The 21,415-nt window shown below is 35.7% G+C and overlaps 5 protein-coding genes across 5 annotated transcripts; 4 read left to right on the top strand and 1 right to left on the bottom strand.

Moving 5' to 3' along the window:
• Window positions 1-283: 283 nt before the first annotated feature.
• PCOAH_00051690 (KIR protein) lies at window positions 284-1,353 on the top strand (the record flags this gene model as incomplete). The annotated part of the gene is made up of 2 exons (XM_020061949.1): window positions 284-372; window positions 540-1,353. 2 exons carry the CDS (start codon window positions 284-286, stop codon window positions 1,351-1,353), a joined length of 903 nt encoding a protein of 300 aa, XP_019917514.1.
• Window positions 1,354-5,729: 4,376 nt separating this feature from the next.
• Window positions 5,730-6,337, top strand: PCOAH_00051700 (KIR protein; the record flags this gene model as incomplete). The annotated part of the gene is made up of 2 exons (XM_020061950.1): window positions 5,730-5,741; window positions 5,930-6,337. 2 exons carry the CDS (start codon window positions 5,730-5,732, stop codon window positions 6,335-6,337), a joined length of 420 nt encoding a protein of 139 aa, XP_019917783.1.
• A 189-nt stretch (window positions 6,338-6,526) lies between these two features.
• Window positions 6,527-7,376, top strand: PCOAH_00051710 (hypothetical protein; the record flags this gene model as incomplete). Its single annotated transcript, XM_020061951.1, has 2 exons — window positions 6,527-6,727; window positions 7,209-7,376. The coding sequence occupies 2 exons, from the start codon at window positions 6,527-6,529 to the stop codon at window positions 7,374-7,376; spliced, it is 369 nt and encodes a 122-aa protein (XP_019917668.1).
• An 8,168-nt stretch (window positions 7,377-15,544) lies between these two features.
• On the top strand, window positions 15,545-16,704 carry PCOAH_00051720 (KIR protein; the record flags this gene model as incomplete). Its single annotated transcript, XM_020061952.1, has 2 exons — window positions 15,545-15,586; window positions 15,874-16,704. The coding sequence occupies 2 exons, from the start codon at window positions 15,545-15,547 to the stop codon at window positions 16,702-16,704; spliced, it is 873 nt and encodes a 290-aa protein (XP_019917549.1).
• Window positions 16,705-18,216: 1,512 nt separating this feature from the next.
• PCOAH_00051730 (Uncharacterized protein) lies at window positions 18,217-20,049 on the bottom strand (the record flags this gene model as incomplete). Its single annotated transcript, XM_020061953.1, has 1 exon — window positions 18,217-20,049. The coding sequence occupies one exon, from the start codon at window positions 20,047-20,049 to the stop codon at window positions 18,217-18,219; it is 1,833 nt and encodes a 610-aa protein (XP_019917852.1).
• Between the last annotated feature and the right edge of the window lie 1,366 nt (window positions 20,050-21,415).

The raw sequence follows: 21,415 nt of genomic DNA on the forward strand, positions 1-21,415 counted from the left end.
TAACGCATATAAATAATTTTGTGCAATTCAAGTTTTAGAAGAAATTTGTAATACTTGAAGAGAAGGAAGGGGAATAAATCCTTAGGAAGGAAAGGGTCTAAGGAGGAAGGAAGGAGGAGGAGGGTTTTTGAATACTTTTTAAGTGTGTCGGGGGAAGGGATTAGGATCTTAGTATACATAATGTTTCTGTATGTTTATAGGGATGTGTGTGTAAAGAATAATTTTGCATAGTTTCCCAGAACTGGTAGGATAGACTAAAAGCAAATATTAAGATAATTACACAATGTACAAAGAGGTATCATGTACAGAAGAGGTTTTATGCATTAAAAATATAGGGAAGAAACCCCAAATTAATGAAAAATGGCTCCAGCGGTAAGTGCAAATGGAAGGGGGAAGGGGAAAGTATAGGTTGAGTATGTTGCTGCATATAATGTGTGAACATGTGAAAAATGTAATATAATGTACATTTATATTATGTTACTAATTCCATATTTATAGGAAGGGGAGGACAACTAATGTTTAAGCGCATTACCTTCCAGGCAAATATATAACAAATTGAAGCAGGGTCCAGAAAAATGTGGTGAAGATAGCTCCACAACGAAAATGAAGATGACATTGAGTAGTAGTATAGGGGAAGAAAATGTTAAAAAAATTATAAAAGCACTTTGCTATATAAATGGAAGAAGGGGCAATGAAAACGCAGGTTCGGAGGAATATTCCATGGGATGTAAATTCCTTTATTACCATGTGGGTGACATATTGTCTGAAAAATATAGAGATGAAAATTTCAAGGAAAATATGGAAAAAATTGATGCAGCAATAAAAGCTAATGCTCATCAACTGGGAAAATGTTTCCAGGACACGTATGATGGTGTTGAAGTGTTCGAGGCGTCGAAAATATTGTTTGATTTTAAAGAGGACGAAAGTACTATAAAGGGACAACTTCAAGGGCAAGGAAGAACAAGAAATTGTAATGCAGCATATCGCGCACACTGGGAGAAAATACAAAGCACTTATGAAACTGTGCGTGGGAAATGTATGAGCAGAAAAGAGAGTGAGCGGTGTAGGAAATTTAAAACGCTCTTCCCACGTTATGAAAGTACCAGGATTTTAGACCTAGAGTGTAAACCGGTTGGTACGGAGGCGCATAAATCAAGGGACCAGGAGCTGGAAGTTATATCACACCCGGAAGATCCTGAGGCCAAGTTACAATCAACATCCTCCACTAAGGACGCAACATCCACTGATATTACCACCACTGCCATCTCTTCCACAATTGCCACATTCATTGGAATTCCAATGTTGAGTTTTTTTTTATATAAGGTAATTATCGCAATTATAGTAAAAATATAAATAATAATAATTTTTTTGGTGCATTACTTTTCTATATAAATAATAAGTATAAAAAAGATGCCTTTAGTTACATATATATATATATGTGCTATGTGCTACATGTGTTCCTATCCCCTCCCCTTCTATTAGTATACATCCATATTTTCTGGATTACGTGGCAATTCTCCCAAAAGAAGAAGAAAGATAAAATCAATTAAGGACAATTTCGATGTGCTTACCGATGATTCTACAGAACATTCAGTAGACGATTCTACCGTTTTCTCTGCTCCATACACTACTGTACGGTCCACAAGGACGGGAAGTACACAACAACAAAGACAAAGACCGAACTCTAGAAATATAGGTTATCAGCGTATGTAGAACATTGAATAAGGAGCCTGCCCATGGAACTAAAAAAAAAAATTACGTGCTTCTACGAATAAATATAAGGGCGGTAACTCTTCAGAAGTGCATTATTACTATACAATGTATATTGTGCTTTGTGCATAATAAAAGGGGGAATAAAGTAATAATAATAATGAACAGTTAAAAGTAACAACAATAGAAGGACACGGCACGTCACAATGTGTGCATATCCACAGCATTGTACTGACACACACACAAATCTTCCGTAATTTCAGGAAAAGACGATCATACCATGTCTTACATTCTACCATAACTAATATTCCTGTTCGCTGTTCTATTTTTCCTTTGTCTCTGTTGTTGTTGTTGCTGTTGTCTTTGCCTCTGTTGCCCCTGTTGCCCCTGTTGCCTATTACTATTCCTTCCACTACTTGTCCTTACTGTGGGTGGTGACCGTCGTTCATCATTATAGATGGTAGATGCATCTGTTGACGAGTCGAATGTTGATTCTGCTATTGTTGAATATGTTGTTGAACTGTCTGCTGCTGTTAAGGTGTCGTTGTCAAAGTTGCGCCTGGTGGCAGGTGTTCTTTTTTTTCTTGTGCCCTTTTTTCCAAATTGGTTGTGGAGCCAATCAGGTAGAAGATTATACTGAAAATTGTTAAGGGAAAGCGAGGGAGGGAAGGAAAATAGAATCATACGTATACATATATAGGCACACATATATATATATACCGACATATATATATGTGCATGTGTATGTATGTGTGCATTATGTACATGTAAATGCATGTGGTGTAGTTTTATTATTATTACACACTTAGTGTTCACATATGTGAGAATACACTACATATATATGTACATATACGACACTATTGTACATGTATGACAGTATATATGTACATAAGTGCACATATATGATACTATATATACATATATGTACACATATATGTATATATACACATACATATATACACATGTATATGTGATAATATTCTGCCACTCCCCCCCTTTTTTTTTCTTTTTTATATATAATGGGTCTATATAAATGGTAGTTGTCCATTATAATTATAATGAATGTACTCACTTTATATAGGACAAAAGTAATAAATGGTAATCCTATTATCGGTATTACGGAAGAAACAACTGCACCAGTAGTGGAGGCTGTTACAGTATTCCCCTGGGGACTTGTTCCCTGTACAGAGGTCTCAACCGCAATAATTGCTCTACTTCCTGCATCTAACTGTAATTCACACTTCAGACTTTTAGGTTCCGCATTACAGATCTCCTTATAACTCGTATTGAATTCATTACAATACTCATCATTATTTTTTCCATTCCCGTTGCAGTATTCTATTACTGCACTGCATGCTTCTCCTATGTCGCTTAGATCCCATACCTGGTCTTTACTACAAAGGGGGTTACCGTCCCGTAAAGACTGTTCTATAGTTTTATAGTTGTAGTAGTGGTCAAACACTTCTTTTCTGTGGTTGAAAATTTCTTCGTCTTCAACATCATTGTACTTAATATTACATTTATTTTCACCTTCGGTAACACTTTCTAGCGTACTGTAAATTTCATTCAGCACTTCCGATACTTTAGGTCCACCTATAATCGATAGGACCTGTTTACCCAACCAGTGATAGAAGAATTTACAGGGGGCATTATTTAATTCTTCCTGTTGTTCCTGTTTGGATGCATATTCCTTTTTCTTATTACATGCATAGCAATAAGCCTTTGTGAACATCCCTGTGAAAATCTGAACTCCGGTGTACTTACCTAATTTTTCCTTCAATTGAGTCTCCTGCACTGGGGGTTTGACATCATTCGGAGAACACACGTACTGACCAGTTCCGAATTTGTCATAGTATTCCTTTTTTGAAGGTAATTCCTTTAGAAGTTCCTCCTGCAAATATAATTAACAAAATACATGTATTCCTGTATTTACTTCATATAGGGTATGAAGTATTATTATGTGCATATGAATACACCTGTTTTTTTTTTTTTTTATGGAAAATAAATAAATGAAAAGGGGGGGGGGTTATTACTTTTACCATTGTTCATATGTGGGCATTCTTTTACACAATAAAATTTTTACTGTAATGTGTTGTGTGTTGTTGCTCATATATATTCATGCAGCATGTGTTCATGTATGTTGAATATTTTGTACATATTATAGGAAATGATTATAAGAACAAGCACACACACATATATATATGCAAATTTATCAAATTTATCAAATTTATCAAACTTTTTTATTTCTTTTTTTTTCTTTTCTTCTGATTAATGTTGATGTACATACATATATATGTAGATGAGTGTAATATGTTCTTGTTTTCTCCCTGATAAGCAGATATTTGAGTAGGAGAAAAAAAACTTTTCCGTGCTTGTGTACTTTTAATTTATATTCAACCATTATTATTTATTCAAACAGAAGGAATTATTCAAAATTTCTGCTAATATACATACATACATACATACATATATGTATTGTATAGTTTATACATGTACAAAGAGAGCACCTTTCCTTCACTTCTTCCCCTCTTCAGTGCATATTACATTTTATATATTACTGTTACGTTATTCCTCTTTTTCCCACTTCCTTATTTTCTCATTTTTCCCTTTTTTTGCACTGTATTCGTGTATTCATTCTAATGTGTAATCAAATTATATCAGAAAAAATTTCCCCATACTATTCTCATTTGTTTGCAATTTTTTTTCACTTAATATTTGAAGTGTTCATTCACTTTGTTACAAGTTCTAATTTGCGTAATTTTTCTTATTCTAACATAATAATTTCTTTTCTTCTTTTTTTTAAATATACAAATATTTATTTGAGAAGGGTAAGAACTTTTCTTTTTTTTTTTTCTTTCGCGTACTTCCTTGGGAATATCTTCTGTTCATGTAGTTATTTAAACATACAAATGAAAAAAAAGGGGGGGGAAAAAAAAAGAGAAGGAAAAAAAAAAAAAAAAAAGAGGGAGAAGCAAAATGTATATTAATATATATAGAATACAATCTATAAAAGAAGAAAAAAAATAGCTCAAGTAGTACATAATATGCAGATATTTTATGTGAGTGATTTATTTATAGTAATCTTTTCTCCTCTTTCAAGAAAGGATTTTCTCCTTTAAAATGGAAGAAGAGGAAGAAAAGAAAAAAAAGGGAGAAGTTATTATTGTTGAGCGATCATAATAAATAAAATGGAAGGTGTAGTACCATATGAGTGGAAAAGGAGCACTATTATTATAACAAATGTATAAACATTTCTATTCATAAATATGGTATGCACACTCTCCTGAGTTATATGTATAGTTAATGTTGCTCTATATGGATTGAATTATCTTAATAAATACTCATAAATATATACACATACAGAGAAAAGAGGAAAGGGCCCTCTATATTAACAGTACAATATTTTCTTAATAATATTTTCTTAACAATATTTGTTAACAAATATTTTTTAATAGTGCTCTTCACGTAAGTGTAGAATACATATTCATAATATATATTCTTCAATTTCTTCCCTAAAAGTTGAGGTTTACACTTAGTTATATAAACAATAACACGGAACCGTGTAAAAAAAGAATAATGTAATGTTCTTCAAAAGGAATCACCCCCCCCATATTACTACACAATATTAGTGCGCGGGTAAGGAATATATGGGGAATTACAACTTTTCTTTGTCTTTAATATTACTATTTCATAGCACTCTTATTCCTATTTTTATTCCTTAACTATATGTGCACATATAATGCTCCTAATACTTATAATGTGTTATTAGAGAACAAGAAGTTAATAATGTGCGCCAATTGAAAATTAAAAAATATATATTATTAAGCGAAAAAGAAGTGAAAATTCCATATTCATCCTTACACTCAAAATCATAAAACAGGCAGGTATAAAATTTTTTGCACACATCCACACTTCTCTTACACTTCCCTCTCTTACACTCCCATCTTATGCTGAATGTATAAATAAACAAAAAATTTCAATATAAAGTCATTACATATAGAGAATTGTACACATAAACCATGCCAGAATTGGTAAGGGAAATAATATAAAGGAGTTGTTCCTTCCTTTCTTTTTTTCTTCTTTTGTGCAATATGAACAGAAGGACATAAAAGGAAGCACATATAATATTTTATGGACATGGTGTGATTGTGATGTATGTGTAAAATGAAATAAGGGAACGTATGAATGTACATATATATTCTGTTACTGATGTTTGTAGGGATTGGAGGAAAAGAGTTTACCTTCCTATAAGGAATTTTATCACAAATTCGAGAATACTACTGAGAAGGAATGTGGCGACGGCCGTGGGAAGTTCCAAAATTGGGGGAGTGATTTAAAGACTGAATTAACTACATACGATAAACTCTCTATTTCCGCGGAGAAGATTGCTGGTGCTCTCTGTTCCGCATGTAAGAATAATGGATGTATTAATTCCAAAGGTGCATCGTGTACCTTCTTTTATTATTGGTTAGGAATTAAGTTCTTCGAAACGTCGGACCCCAGCAAATTTCCGCCCTTCATAGAAGCAATTTACGATGCACTGGAAAAAACTTTTTACGAAAAGCAATGTAATGTAAATTACAAAGACGTTAACAAACTTCTTTTCGAATTGAGGAAAGATGTATAGGATTTCACCTATGACCATGTTACCGTAAAAGGTAGTGCAGAGGATAGTTGGTCCCTTTGTGATCCAACATATTCCACCTACTTGGATACAATTACTGAAGCATATAATGCTGTGGATGCACTCTGCAAAAGGGATACTAAGGATAGTTACTGTAGCAATTTCTGGAAAGGGCACAGGTCACAAGTTCAAATGGGACTATCAGGGTTAAAATCTGCATTATATCCTGATGATCAGGCCGCTGAAGAAGAAAATGAGGTATGTTTCTTGCCGTCCGGACCCAATCAATCACCTATAACAGAAGCAGACTTAACTGCATCCAAAACAACGTCTTCCCTTTCTTCTATCCTTGGTACCTTAGCAACTACGACAATTCCTATCCTTCTATATAAGGTAACAATTACAAATGTGTTTACAATTATATTTAAAATTGCAATATTAAAAATGTAATCCTCCACCTACCACCTAACAACCCACCTATCACCTAACAACCGACTTACCATCACTCTAACAACCCACCTACCACCACCCTAACAACCTTCCTTCCACCTACCACCCTCCCACCTAACAACCCACCTACCACCACACTAAGAACCCACCTTCCACCACCATAACAACCCACCTACCACCAAACTTAACAACCCACCTACCACCACACTAAGAACCCACCTTCCACCACACTAAGAACCCACCTTCCACCACACTAAGAACCCACCTTCCATCACCATAACAACCCACCTTCCACCACACTAAGAACCCACCTTCCATCACCATAACAACCCACCTACCACCCTAACAACCCACCTACCACCCTAACAACCCACCTACCACCTTTTCATTTTTTTTTTTGTACAAATTATACCCCTTCTCTCAGAAGCATAAGCACTCTGGGAACAACAGAGAAAAAAGGTCCCTTAGAAGAGAATCTTATGTGTTCGATGATGACGACGACGACTCTTCTACATTATATTCAATAACAAAGTTAACAGCCATATCAACCATTTCGTCAGAATATTCCATTCCATATACATCATCCACATGATCATCATCATCTAGATGAATGAACATTTAGGTGTTCAAAAATTTAGGTGGATGGTTTTTAACTAGATGAATGAACATATACATAAACATGTAGACGATGAATGAACATCTACATAAACATCCTTTTAGATGAATGAACAACAACAACAACATCTTCTTAGATGAACGGAGAACAAGAACAACATCTTCTTCCTAGATGATGATCATGATCATCATCGTCTAGATGATTATATATAATACTTTGCGCAATATTGTATTTATTATGTTCGCATGCGCACACTAAAATAAAATGCGCACATACACTAAAATAAAATAATAATACGCCCCCCCCAAACAATAATACCACTAATACACCCTTTTCTTAAAACAAAATAATAATACCCCTTCCCCCTACACACGTAAAAAAAAAATTCCACCCCTCTTACACGCCCCCTACACCATACAACTTCGACCCCCTTTACACCCGCCTTACACCTCCGCCACACACTCACACCTAAAAAAAAGGAATTCCATTCATTCCACCTATAAGAAAGGTATAATTCATTTTTTTTCTTTATTATTACTTCCACCATTGTATCTAAAAAAAAAAAAAGGAGCAAAACATTGAGTGTAAACATGAAAACATGCACATATACATATAGGTAAATTTATTGCTTAAAACATGCTATTTTTATTTAATTACACCGTTAGAAGAAGAAGGGTGCGAAATACAGTTGAAAGGGGGTGTAGGTGTTACATTTTTTTCTTTAGGAATAAGAACCACTTTATTTCACTTAACTTCATTTAACCAACATATAATACACATGCTAAAAAAATGAACTACTCTTTTTTAAATAATGATTATTATTTTTTTCTACATATGTATATATATAGTTTTTTGGTACGTTGTAATAAAATTCTTTCTTCATTTTAAAAATATATATATGTAATACACACTAATAACAAATAATAACTAATCGCATATATGCGCCCACAGAGCAAACTTCATAAACACTGTAATTAAAAAAAAGAAGGAAAGAATATAAGCGCCTCCTTAAAAATTTTTTATTTTAAAAAAGAAGCACAATGATGTTCTCCGCAAAATACCTCTTATTCACCTTGATACTTTACTCCTCATGGACACAAAATGACTACCATCACCACGTAAGATAATAGAAGGCCCTGCAGCTGCAGCAACTCTTACAGACACCTATATAAAAAAAATATATATATATATATTTGTGACATACACACATTTGACACACACAAATACATACATACATTTATTATTATGATTATGTATGAACATTTTTTCACTAAAATTAGAGAAGGAAGAAAAAATTTTTTTTTCCCTTTCATCGCCATTTTTTTCTTTCTTTTTAGGTGAGTGCAATGGGCACATATGACACATCCGAGTCAAGCAGTACAAGCAGCATAGGATCTTCAACAACAAGTGGTGAATCTGCTGTTAGAACAACGTTACAGGGAAGTCCATTTTCTCATAGAAGTGATAAAGACCCCATTAAAATTACTTTGCCATATGAAGGAACACATTACAAAAATTCAAATTCCGCTTCAAGATTCGATATAAAATTTGATTCAAATTTTGATTCAAGAGTAGATTTAACACCTTTACCACATGGAAGAAAGAGCAAAAATAACAAAACCCACAAAAATACTAACACCTTAAAAGATAGATGTCGAAGGTTGTATAAAAAATGTAAATATGGAAAATTTAAACATAGAATCTTACTACTACTTATATTGGTTATTGTAGCCATCTGTGTGCACATTCCATATTATATAAGCTCAGATGTATTAGGTTCTAAGGATATCTCCGTACCAGCTTTAAGAGATTTAAGAAAAGTTTACACCTACCTTCCGGAAGATCCAGGTAATTGGGTATGGCCATACGCAATTGTTGCAATTATTGCGCTCATTGCAATAGGTGCATTACTTGGATGCCATTATTGTCGAGCAAGAAAAAAATATATCGAACGTTCCAAATACAAAAGACACAAATTATAAATACAAATAAAAAAATTATAATTTATAACTTACAAATTATAAGTTATACTTTTGTACAAGTTGTGTGTAATTGTTATTGTTGTACAAGGATTGTTGTAGTAGTAGTTGTTGTTGTACAAGTTGTAAATACAGCAATGTTTTTCATTTTTTTTTTCTTTTTTTAATGGTGGGTTTAACAGAAATAATTCATCCATATTGAAAAATGTATACTATGCCATTTTAGCAATTCCCTTTCCTCTTTCCTTTTCTAATGTATATTATATTTTCACATATATATTAATGTTACTCCAGTTTTCGTTCTTTTCTTTTCCCTTTATTTCCTTTTTTTTTTTTTTTTTTTTTTTTTGCTTGTGCCCCATTCTTTCACATTTCGTTTTGGAGTGTTATCCTCTTCATGAAGAGAGTTATTCATATAAACAAATTAAAGTAAAGAAAGGGAAGGGAAGTAAGAGAAAGAAAAGCAAAATAGAAAAAAAAATACAGGAAAGGAAAAAGTGTCATTTTCCATTTATGCTTCCTTTCCCTTTTACACACATACACTGTAATATGAACTACACACTGTATATATATAAACTGTACATACATACTGTATCAACTACACTGTATATATAAACTTTGTGCGAACTTTGCGAGGTGTTATTTATGTTCCTTCCTGGGGAAGGAGATATTCATTTATCGTTACATCACATACGTTGATAAGCAATATTTCTCGACTGCTGTGGCCTTTTTGGTTGTCTTCCATTATTTGCTCTTCCTTTTCTGGTAGATGATGGTCGTTCATTATATATGGTAGAATTGTCTGTTGTGGATCCAATGGTTGATGCACCTTCTGTTGAGGTGTATTCCGTAAGCGTATCGAAGTTGAGCTGAGTGGTTGATCTTTTCCTTCTTGTCTTTGTGCCTCGTAATTTTTCACGTAATGGAAAAGGTAAAAGATCATACTCAAAAGAAAGGGAAGGAAAAAAGGGGGGGAGTAGTATGCACATATGCAACATATGTATATATATGTACACACATACATATGTATGTTATGTATATACACAATCTATTCTATATTTATTGTTTATATAAGGAAGAAATAAGTAACAATAATAATTACTATTATTATTAATTATGCATTTTCATTTTATAATAATTATTACCTTGTAAAAAAGGAAAGCAACAATTGTTGGTAATCCTATGGTGGCCAATGCAGAAGGAACTGCAATGGATGTGACGTTGCTGCTACCACCACCATCCTGTGGTGATGATGCAGCAACTACTGAAGGTTTTGAAGGAACTGCTGAAGACAGCTGTGTGAAACAACTAACCAGGTCGGTTCCGTCCCCTTCGTCGTCTTCCCCTTCGACTCGTGGAGGGTCCCCTCCTCCTGGGGACATTGCCTTTTCTTTCAGTGTTGATGGTTTGGGGATGGGGTTACCATCCTCGATTTTCTTTACAATTTTAGTACAGAAGTCATTATTATGACTTCCCGTCCCACAATTTGCACTCACCATACTGTAGGCTGTACTAGCTTCGCTTAGGTAGGTGTCATATGCATTAGTGCAAGAAGAAGAAATCCCCGATTGGGAATTTTGCTTTATTTGTTTCCATATGGTTTTGTAGTCATAATAATAGTCAAAGACTTTTTTCCGGTATTGCAGAAGGGTCTCCCCAATAGTACTGTGCACAGTTTCATAATTACATATACTGCCGCTGGAGCTTCCTCCCAATGTATTGTAGATTTGCTTCATAATATCCTGAAGTGAATTAAGCCCTTGCATGCTGAGGTTGTTACGTAATATATCGTCAAGCCAAAAATAAAAGAAGTTACAAGTTGTTGTACAAGTTGCACTCTCTGTTTTTACTTTAGACATGTAACACAGGGCATGCTCAATTTGTGTTGCATATGTATTAGCTCCCCAGTCCTGATTTAATTTACCCTGTAAAATTTCCTCTATTCCTTGTATCCAGGTGCTCCTCTCCTTACATGTATGTTTGTCATTTTTTTCGAATGCTTTATACACTTTTTTGGAGGGTAATGCATCCAGACTGCACTGTTCCTCTTCCTATAAATATGTAATTTCAGTGGAATGTATGTGTATGAATCCTTTACGTTTTCAATAGAACATTATATACACAACATTAATACACCTTATTTTATGGAAATAAATAAATTGTATTACTTTTACCATTTTTCCTTATATACATTTGTATATTTTTTCTGTTGTGTATATGTGGAATGTGAATTTTTATATATATGTTATATAAAAGGTTATTTATGCACATTGTATTCATACATTAATAATAATGAAGGAAGTGAGTATGTATAAATATATTACTATTTCTCTTCCCTATGTTTATGCAGGAGTATATCATATGAGTATATACACATGGTACGGAAAAAATTTTTATTTTTTACGATTAGTACACACATTGTTCAATTTCTCAAGGTCATTAACAACTTACATATGTATGTACCTAAATTATCACATCTACATTATTAAAGTAAAAGTAGGAAAGAGTGCATTGGAATAGCAAAATTAAAGGGAAAAAAGAAGAGGGGGGAAAAAAGGAATGAGAAAGGAAAGGAAAGTAAAGCAAGGGGGAATGAAAATTTTTTTTACGTACTTCTTATAAGAACACACTTCTCATAATGTATAGACCCTTCCCCACCCCCCATCCACAACCACATGCGTTTCTTTTCTTCTTTTTTTTTCTTTCTTTTCCTTTCTTTCTAACCTTCTATTAAGAGCATATTATACGTTAAGCCTTAGCTTATCCTTTCCCCTCCTTTTTTTTTTTTTTATTTTTTCCTTTTTTTCTTTTTATTTTTTCCTTTTTTTCTTTTTTTTTTTACTTCCTTTTATGATGGTTCCGTTATGGGAACTCCTTTCTGACTTTCTTCTTTTCTTCTCTTCTTAAAAAGAAACTTATTATAAATAATTTATTCATATGTGCTGAAGAATGTGTTTTCACATTATATACCATTTGAGCACTTCTACCCTGCCTTCCTTTTAATGTAGATTATATTTTTTGCACATATATATATATTAAACTGTGCTTCCCTTTCCGCTTCTCTTTTTATTTATTTATTTTTTTATATTTTAATTGAGATTTTGCCTAAACTTTCCCCTTTTTTTTCTCTTTTAATTTAGTATATAAGCGTTATACATGCTATTGATTTCTTTGTTCCTTTTCCTTCTTTCTTTTTTTAATTTTAAATAGAGGGTTCCTAACTAAGTATGCACTCTTCTTACGTTATATATTCTATTGTACATTATATTACTATTTCCCCCTTTTCCTTTCGTAATATTTTTTTTCTTATATGAACTACGCACTCATGGGAAAATGTAAAAGCTTTGAAGGTACTCTAATAATTATAGGAGGAGCATGTATTATATACACATGTGGAACGTATGGAAGGTACAGCTCATTTATGTGTAACAGGGGTCCCCCCTCTCCAGAATAATTTATGTCCCCTGCAACAAGGGCGGAAATATACATGATCCATATGGATCTTTATTGGTGTATTGTAAAGAAAAAAGTTGTTCGCCCCCCTTAAGGGGATAATGTGCACCCCCTTAAACAGTAATACACCCCAAGTAGAGTGTACACCCCAATGAATGAACACCCCTTAAACAGTGGTACTTGCCCCCTGAGGGACAATGTGCACCCCCCTTAAACAGTGCTTCCCAACAATGTACTGTAGTAGTGTACATCCCTTGAACAGTGGTCCTCCCCTTCTAGAGTGATCCCCCTGCCATGAGGGACATTGTGTCCTTGAACAATGTGGCCCTTAAACAGTGTACCTTAGTAGAGGAAGGTGTATATATATGTGTACCATTAGTTCGTATAGGACACACGTACTTGGTGTATAACATCGTTCATGTTCATGTCCATGTGTTCCATACATATGAAAGGTGATCATATGAGAAGTAATCACATTGGAAACTTTATTAATAATGCACCGTAATCTTATTTCCTGGTGTACATATGTGTCCATTTTTTTTTACAATTTATGATATTCCACATAATGAAGAAAATTTTATATCACCACATATGAACAATCGTAAATGATGGGTAGGGGGAGGGCTCACATTATGTGCCCATAAACGAGTAATAGGAGTGTGCTATGCAGTTTTCCTCTGTGCACACTCTTATTTCATACTCATGAGTTTGTACATGCACATGGAGTTGTATTATGCAGTGACCACTTATTCCACGATCATTACGTCCCTGTGCAAGAATATTGCCATTCATTCTACACAACGTACTTCTACACAAGGTTCTTCAACACAAGGGATTTTTACACAAGGGACTTTTACACAAGGGACTTTTACACAAGATACTTTTACAGAAGGGACCTTTTTACAGTGGGACCGTACTCCTAAGTTATGTATAGCACTTAAGGAACCGTCCTATATAGTGGACACATTGATCCCAATGCAAAGGAGAGTGTACTTGTTTTGGGGGGGAGGGGTTGTGTAATACAGTGTAATGTAGCCTTTATGCGCATAGCATAATCCCCTAGAAACATATTAGGGGAGCGTCTTGGGAGGGTGGTGTAATGCCACCATATTTCCACGGAAATGCGAAGTTTGTGCCTGTGTGTGCGTACGCACCCCATCATTAATAATTAAGGGGGGGAAAAGGCGGGGCCCTAAATGTTTTTTTTAAGTATTTTGTAGGAAAAATGCAGCAAATAGCTAATTGTTCAAACCGCTGAATTAAGAGGTAGAAATAAAATAACCGTCTCATGAATATATATAAAGGGAATAGTAGTACACTCAGCTCCCCTTTTTATCCTAAATTTTCTTCAAAGAACTTTTCTTATACAATCACAATTAATACTGTGCAGCATATCATAAGTATTGTGTATGCACATATTAACATAACCACCGTGTTTTAACTGTATTATGTGGTACATAGAAAAATAATCATAGTACGAATGCCACGCAGTTCACCCAATTCACCTCCCCCCATATATAAATTCCTCACTACTTAACTGTACTATTCACACTTCATACAAAGGAAGGAAAGAAAGGAAGGTATATGTATATATATACCTCCATAAGCTACATTCCAGCATTTACTTTTATATCACTATTATATTATAATACAGAACGATATACGGGACGTTCATTATACATGTGTATAATCGTTCATACATATGTAAAGAATATAATCTACAAAGGGAACTGTTAAACCCTCCCAACCTCTTTCAATCTTCCTAAACGTCCTTTCAACCTTACCAAATTTTCAACTGAAAAAAACATAAAATGAAGGATACATTAATATGTGCAGAAAATATAATCTACCCTTAAAAGGTAAGGGAGGAATAGAAAATGCTCACATAGTACATAATATCATGTGCATTTTAGATAAGGAAGCTGTATATAATATACTTATTGGTATAAGAAAAGGAAAAGGGGGAAGGAGTCAAAATGTTATTATTACAGAACAATCATAAATGTAAGAAAGAAGAAGAAATGAGGAAAGAGGAGAGAGGCATGTGTGTGTGTGTTCTGTTCCTTATTCTTATAGAAATATATGTGTAAACATTTTCTTTTTCTTTTTTTTTTTTCTTTGTTACATAAAGAATGTAACTCTTTTCATTATATCCCTCTTCCATTTATTTTTTTACATGTGTACACTCCCCACTTACCAAATATTGAACAATATATGTACACAGAGCTGGTAGGAAAGGGGAAGCGAACAGGAGAGATGCAACGTAACTCCTTATACATATATATATATGAACTGCACATAGGCATGTAGATGAACTGTATACAATATATATATATGTGCATTAAAAAAAAATTAGGAGGAATACTTTTTTCTTTTGGGCTTAATTCTTTATATATATTTTTTACCTTAATATATATATGTACATATGTAATGTACATATGTAATGATTTTGATGTACACATTTGTGTATGTGGTATATTACTATTGTTCAAAGAATTAAGGAATATATATAATTATTATTAAACAAAAAAGAAGTGAAAATTCCACAATCACCCCTGCACTTACAATCCAATCATCATCATCATAAAACAAACAAGTATAATCTTCATACCTTTATTTTGTGAATGCATGAAGAACCTTTAAAAAAAAAAAAAAAGTTCATATTATACATATAGAAGAAAATATACACACACACATGCCCATATATAAACCATGTCAGAAACAGCACCAGTAGCACCAGCAGCAGCACCACCGGTAAGGAAAAAATATTAAGGAATATTATTAAGGAAGCAAAGTTGTTAGGGTGGTGGTAGGTGGAAAGAAGGTTGTTAGGGGTGGAAGGAAGGTACTTCCCTAAAGAAGTAACGTTGTTAGGGGTGGTACGGTGGAAAGAAGGGAAAACCATCCCTTCCTTCCTTTCCCCCACCCCCTTTCCTTAGCCCATCAGCGAGTATATGGGGAATGCAAACATATATATATACATATTTACATATACATATATATATATATATTTATGTCCCACACATAACCCCCCTTCCTAGGCGTGTTCCTTAGGTTCAATTACTGAGTGGTTAACCTTAAATAACTCATTCTATACAAATTTCGAGCAGTATACAGTGCGTTCCAGAGGCGGGGATAGTGGTGATGTTGCACAATTGAAGTCCCAATTACCGAGTACCTGTTCGGGTTGTTCAAAAATTATTGATGATGTTGGAAAAATCGACCACGCCTACGACTACGCGTGTCGGCAGAATAGTCCGAATGGACAATCTAGTTCCATAGGTGATAGTGCTCCTTGCCGCTTGTTTTATTATTGGTTCGGACATACATACTGGTCTGATTTGAAGAACCATGCCTTGTCAAAAGTAGTGGATAAAATTTACCAAACGCTGGGAAATTCATTCAGTAGTGAAAGAATGAAGTGCGAATTTAAATATGAAGATGACATTGACCAAACCATTTTTGGTCATATGAAAATCATATTTGAATATTACAACGATTATAAGCAGTTACAGGGAAAACTAACTACGACTAGTTCCACCTGTGCAAAGGAATGGTCCACCTATTGGACCACCCTTTCCACAGCGTGTAAGGCCATGGAAAATATATGCACAGAAGAAGGGACTAGTGATCATAGCAGTAAGCAATATTGTACCGACTTTAATAATACCTATGCTGTACATTGTAATACAGCTAATCTCCATCAAGAAATGGAAGAACTAATAACACAGACCCTCCCCGAAGCCGTTCGTTCCGCCACAACAACGTCTTCCCTTTCTTCCATCTTTGGCACCTTAGCAACCATAGGTGCCCCTTTCTTATTATATAAGGTAAGTGTACAATTACATTTACCACATTATAAAAGTGAATAATATAATGCGTAGACACACTATTTCCATAAAAAAAGACAAATGTAGAACAGAATAAACGACATCATATTCGGGTGTATAACACCCACCTAACACAACCTTCCTTCCACACTACCACAACCCTAACAACCCAACTATCACCCACCTAACAACCCATCTATCACCCACCTAACAACCCATCTACCACCCACCTAACAACCCATCTACCACCCACCTAATAACCCATCTATCACCCACCTAATAACCCATCTATCACCCACCTAACAACCCATCTATCACCCACCTAACAACCCATCTATCACCCACCTAACAACCCATCTATCACCCACCTAACAACCCATCTACCACCCACCTAACAACCCATCTACCACCCACCTAACAACCCATCTACCACCCACCTAACAACCCTTCCTTCCTTACACCCTTCCTTTCCACATCAATGTTCTTCCTCCCTTAGACCCTTCGCTTCCTCCTCCTTAGACCCCCTAAACCTTTTTAAACCCTTCCTTCCCTTCAGTATAAACCATGGTCTTCTTGGTTTGGTAATCACACTTCTGGAAATGGAGGAGGAAGCACAAGAAAAAAAAGAACAATTGGACGGAACTTTGGTTCGTCCATAGAAGACACCTTAACAGAATACTCTAGAGAAACATCAACAATAGGTGACGCCACAATAGATGGAACAGTAAGCTCTGCTGCACATGCGAGACCGTCTACCGGGGGAAGAACAAATAATACACGGGGACGCGGGATGGTAGGTTATCAGAACATGTAGCATCCAGGGGGAAGGGAAGCATAAATAATTATGGAGCTTATACAGTGTGAAAAGAGCAAAACGGATTTTCTTATTTCACTTTTTCTCCCTTTCTTTCTTTCTTTCTTTCCGCTCCCTTTTAGTTTTTTCCTTTTTTTCTACTTCTCTGCATTGCATGAAAGTGTCCACGTTTATGTGTAGTTAATATGAGCCGCGGAAAAAAAATTTTTTTTTCACTTCACGAATGTGTTAGTAAATTTTCTTTATTGAAGAATTAAAATGCTTATTTATTTTTTTATGTTACAAAAGTTTTTATCTTTGTGTAATTTTTTTTTTCGCTTTTTTTTTAAATAAAAATATTTTTTCAAAAATGTGAAGACGTTTTTCCGCATCCGCGTTGGGAGTACCTTATCTCAACTTGTTATTTAAACATACAAATATGTAGGAAGGAAAAAAAGGAAAGAAATATGAAGAAAAGGAATAAAAAAAACAGAATATACAACTCTGGCATGGCTCAATCCATTCATACAAACTTCCGCCTGGAAAACGGGTAATTACACGCCAAGTGGCCCCAATGGATGTACCATTTACGAATAGAACCATTGGGCTTAACCTTAGGATCGGCCTGAACTCTGCTCCATATATGAAAGAACGCATGTCCGTATGTGAGCGTGCTCGGCTGGATACCTTTGTATGACACTTCCACACGCACACGTTCACGCGCACACATTCCGGGGTAGAAAAAAGGAGCCCCTATCATATTACTCCTCCCTCGGAGGTTGGGTTAATATATATTTACTAGCTAACGCAGCCATGGTAGCATAGTCCATCTTTGTGATGTCCATTGTTTGCTCCATTTGAGATAAAATGAAATTGACTTGTTGTACAGAGGATGATCTAATAATTCTGGAAATGATGGCTAGATTTTTGGCTTTGGTTATTCCATGTTCTGAAATTTTAAAAGGAACTTTGAATTGTTTCTTTTGTTGTGTTTCCCACCAATTGGCTACATAGGAGCCTTGATAAAAATACACCCCAGTGGGTAAATTTTCTGCCTTATGGTAGGACTGTTTCGCTTTTCTCTTTTCGATACTTGTTTTTTTGACTGTTGTGCGCTTTGGTTTTTGTTCGTTGTGTTGTCTATTCGGGGAGTTGTTGTTGCTGCTGAGTGAGGGGAGCTGGTTGGGTGGACCTATTAGGTGGCTTCGTTGACCGTTTAATTCGTTGGATTGACTGGTTAGTTGGTTGGGTGGAGCGATTAGTTGGTCCACATGACCAATCGGTTGGTCCATTTGGACGTTAACTTGGTTGGTTTGCCTGTCTGTTATGCCGTTTGGGGATGCTCTACTGTGAAGAAGGGCGTTGGGAGTTCCCCTCCCGTTGGGTGTGGACTCCCCATTTGATGTTCCATTCCCGCTCGGTTTTAACAAATCGTTAAAGAGTTTTTCACTTTTTTGCGTGGTTCTAATGGCTTGCAACATTTCCTCCTTCTGCTCGGTGGTTAAGTTGTCATAGCATTTTAAGGCGTTATGCAGTTTATTAATACGATGATTCCTAGAAAGGATGGCCAAAATCATACTTTTTTCGATTCCAAATTCGGCAATCTTATATGGTACTTTAATTTGTTTTCTTGTTTTATGATCAATCCAATTGGCAATAAAGGATCGGGAAACTCGACTGTAGAAAACACCTGTGGGTAAGTACTTGTATTTAATTATTGCGTCATTTTGTTCCGATGGGGGTTCGAAACAGGGGTCACTGCCCGGGTTTCTGGTTCTTGCATTTCGGCCGGTTACCCTTCGGCTGCTCCCTAAATTTCGGTCGCCCACACTGTAATAATTACCCCCAGGGTGAACATTAGCGGTTCCATTTCCGTATTCGTTACTATAGTAATAGTGGCTGTTCGTGGTACCATCGTGCAGACCGTTATAGTAGCCTACCTTGGACTTGTTCCTATAATTTCTTTTTTCTAAATAGTTCAATTTTTCGAACATTCCATCGTTTTCGTTTAAGGGTGCGTTATTTTCTGTATGGTGAGCTTTTCCTCTCGTGACCATGTTGCTGTCAGTGGTGGGTCCGTTTCTGTTATTATTATTGGAGAGGGTGATGTTGTCTGTAATGGTGGTTGTTTTGCCATTAGCGTTAGCTTCAGCGTGATTGCTTATGTCGCCGTCACCGTTACCGTTAGGGTCACAATTGCTAAGTTCTGCTTGTTCATTCTGTCCAAAAATATCTGCATCATCCTTCTCGTCCACATACCCAAGGGCTAACCTACACAAGTAGCTATTGTCTGCCGTTCCCAACTTTTTCAACTCTGCATAATTCCTTTCGTCTTGGTTGATGATTTCGTTTAATGTGTTTCCTCTCCATTTTTTTGTATACGCAAGGTACCTTTCACCTTGGAAGACACTCCCATATAGAATGGAAATGACCCTTTCCTTTTCTCTTCTACAACTTGCAACGTATTTTTGTATTTGTTCCTTTGTACATCCAAGAGTTTTTCTAATTATTTCTTGCCAAACGTTGCGGCATTTGCTGCTTTCCTCCTTTTGCTCCTCCACATATTTCACTTGGTCTTTGTCAAGATGATCCATTCTTCTTTTGCGTCTTTGCGATGGGGGGTGGCGAACCAACAATTGTTACAGGGATGAAAACGTCGCTGTTTTGTGTCTATATTGTGGGGTGTTCTCAACATTGGGGAAGGGTTTACTCTTAAGGGAAGGTAATGTTCCTCCTTTCTCCTTAAGAAGTGTTGTTACCTTCTCTTCATTCAAGAAGGTTTTTCTTTCCTTTCTTTCCTTTCTTTCCTTCTTAAGAAGGTTACTTCCTGTCTCCTTCCTTTAAGGAAGGTTGTTCTCTTTCCTTCCTGAAGAAGGTTTCCTTCCTTCCCATAAGGAAGTACCTTTTTTTCCCTTCAGGAAAGTGCCTTCCTTTCCCTTGGGGGAAGGTAACGTTCCTTTCCCCTTGGGAAGGTTCTTCCCCTCTTTTCCGTTTCCCCCCCTCCACTTTGGACGCGACACACCACGTAACACACACACACACTGGGATGTACTTTCCTTTTTTTTTTACTGTTTTTATCTTTTTACCACTTTGCGCGCATTTCAATTGTTATATCTTTTTCCGCCGAGCCCCAGGGACAAAGCCAAAGCCAGGGCCAGCCACCTCTTCACGAAGTTTATCGCGAGGAGAGGGGCTTTTTCATCACATAAGAATGAATATCTCATCACACAAGGATGAATAAACACAAAAAAAGAAGAAAAAAAAAGAAAAAAACAAATTGCACACACATCACCAATAAGCTTTAACACAAAAAAATGGGCAGAACAAATTGTCGTGAAAAAAATGAGATGAAAAAAAATGTGCAAAAAATGTTGCCAAAAAGTGTTGGGAAAAAAATGTTGGTAAAAAAAATGGGGATGAAGAAATGTGTTAACCGAGTTTGTGTTGAATAGGTTGTTATGCACTTTTCTTGAGGGAGTATTTGTTCACAAAAATATGATTTTCCCCTCCCCCTCTCCCCTTCCCCCCCAAAAAATTGGGACAAAGTTGGGAACAAAAATGTTGGGAAAAAAAAAAAAAGAGATCAAATGGGCAAAAAAAGTAGGAAGCAAATCAGAAATTCGGGTAGGGAAATATAGTTTTAATCACGCTTTATTTTTATGTACCTTTTTTTTTTTTTGCTCTTCCTTGCACTTTGTTGTCTGCTGTAGGCAACATTTGGGAGGCTCTTCCCAAAACAGCAGTTCGCCTGAATTCTTTCCTCGTCTATCCGTAGAACAACACACACGATGCACTTCTCAGCGTGGGCAGTGTCCCTCCTGCGTGAAGCGACGATAAGTTGATTTACGCCCCATGGATGGTTACCCAACGTCTGTACACCACTTTATGGCTGTTCCATCTTTCCGTACAGAGTAAATCTTACTGACCCGTGGCTCGGCGGCGTCCACACAAACCAGTGGA

Source organism: Plasmodium coatneyi, chromosome 14 (assembly GCF_001680005.1).
Source record: "Plasmodium coatneyi strain Hackeri chromosome 14, complete sequence".
NCBI classification, from domain to species: domain Eukaryota; phylum Apicomplexa; class Aconoidasida; order Haemosporida; family Plasmodiidae; genus Plasmodium; species Plasmodium coatneyi.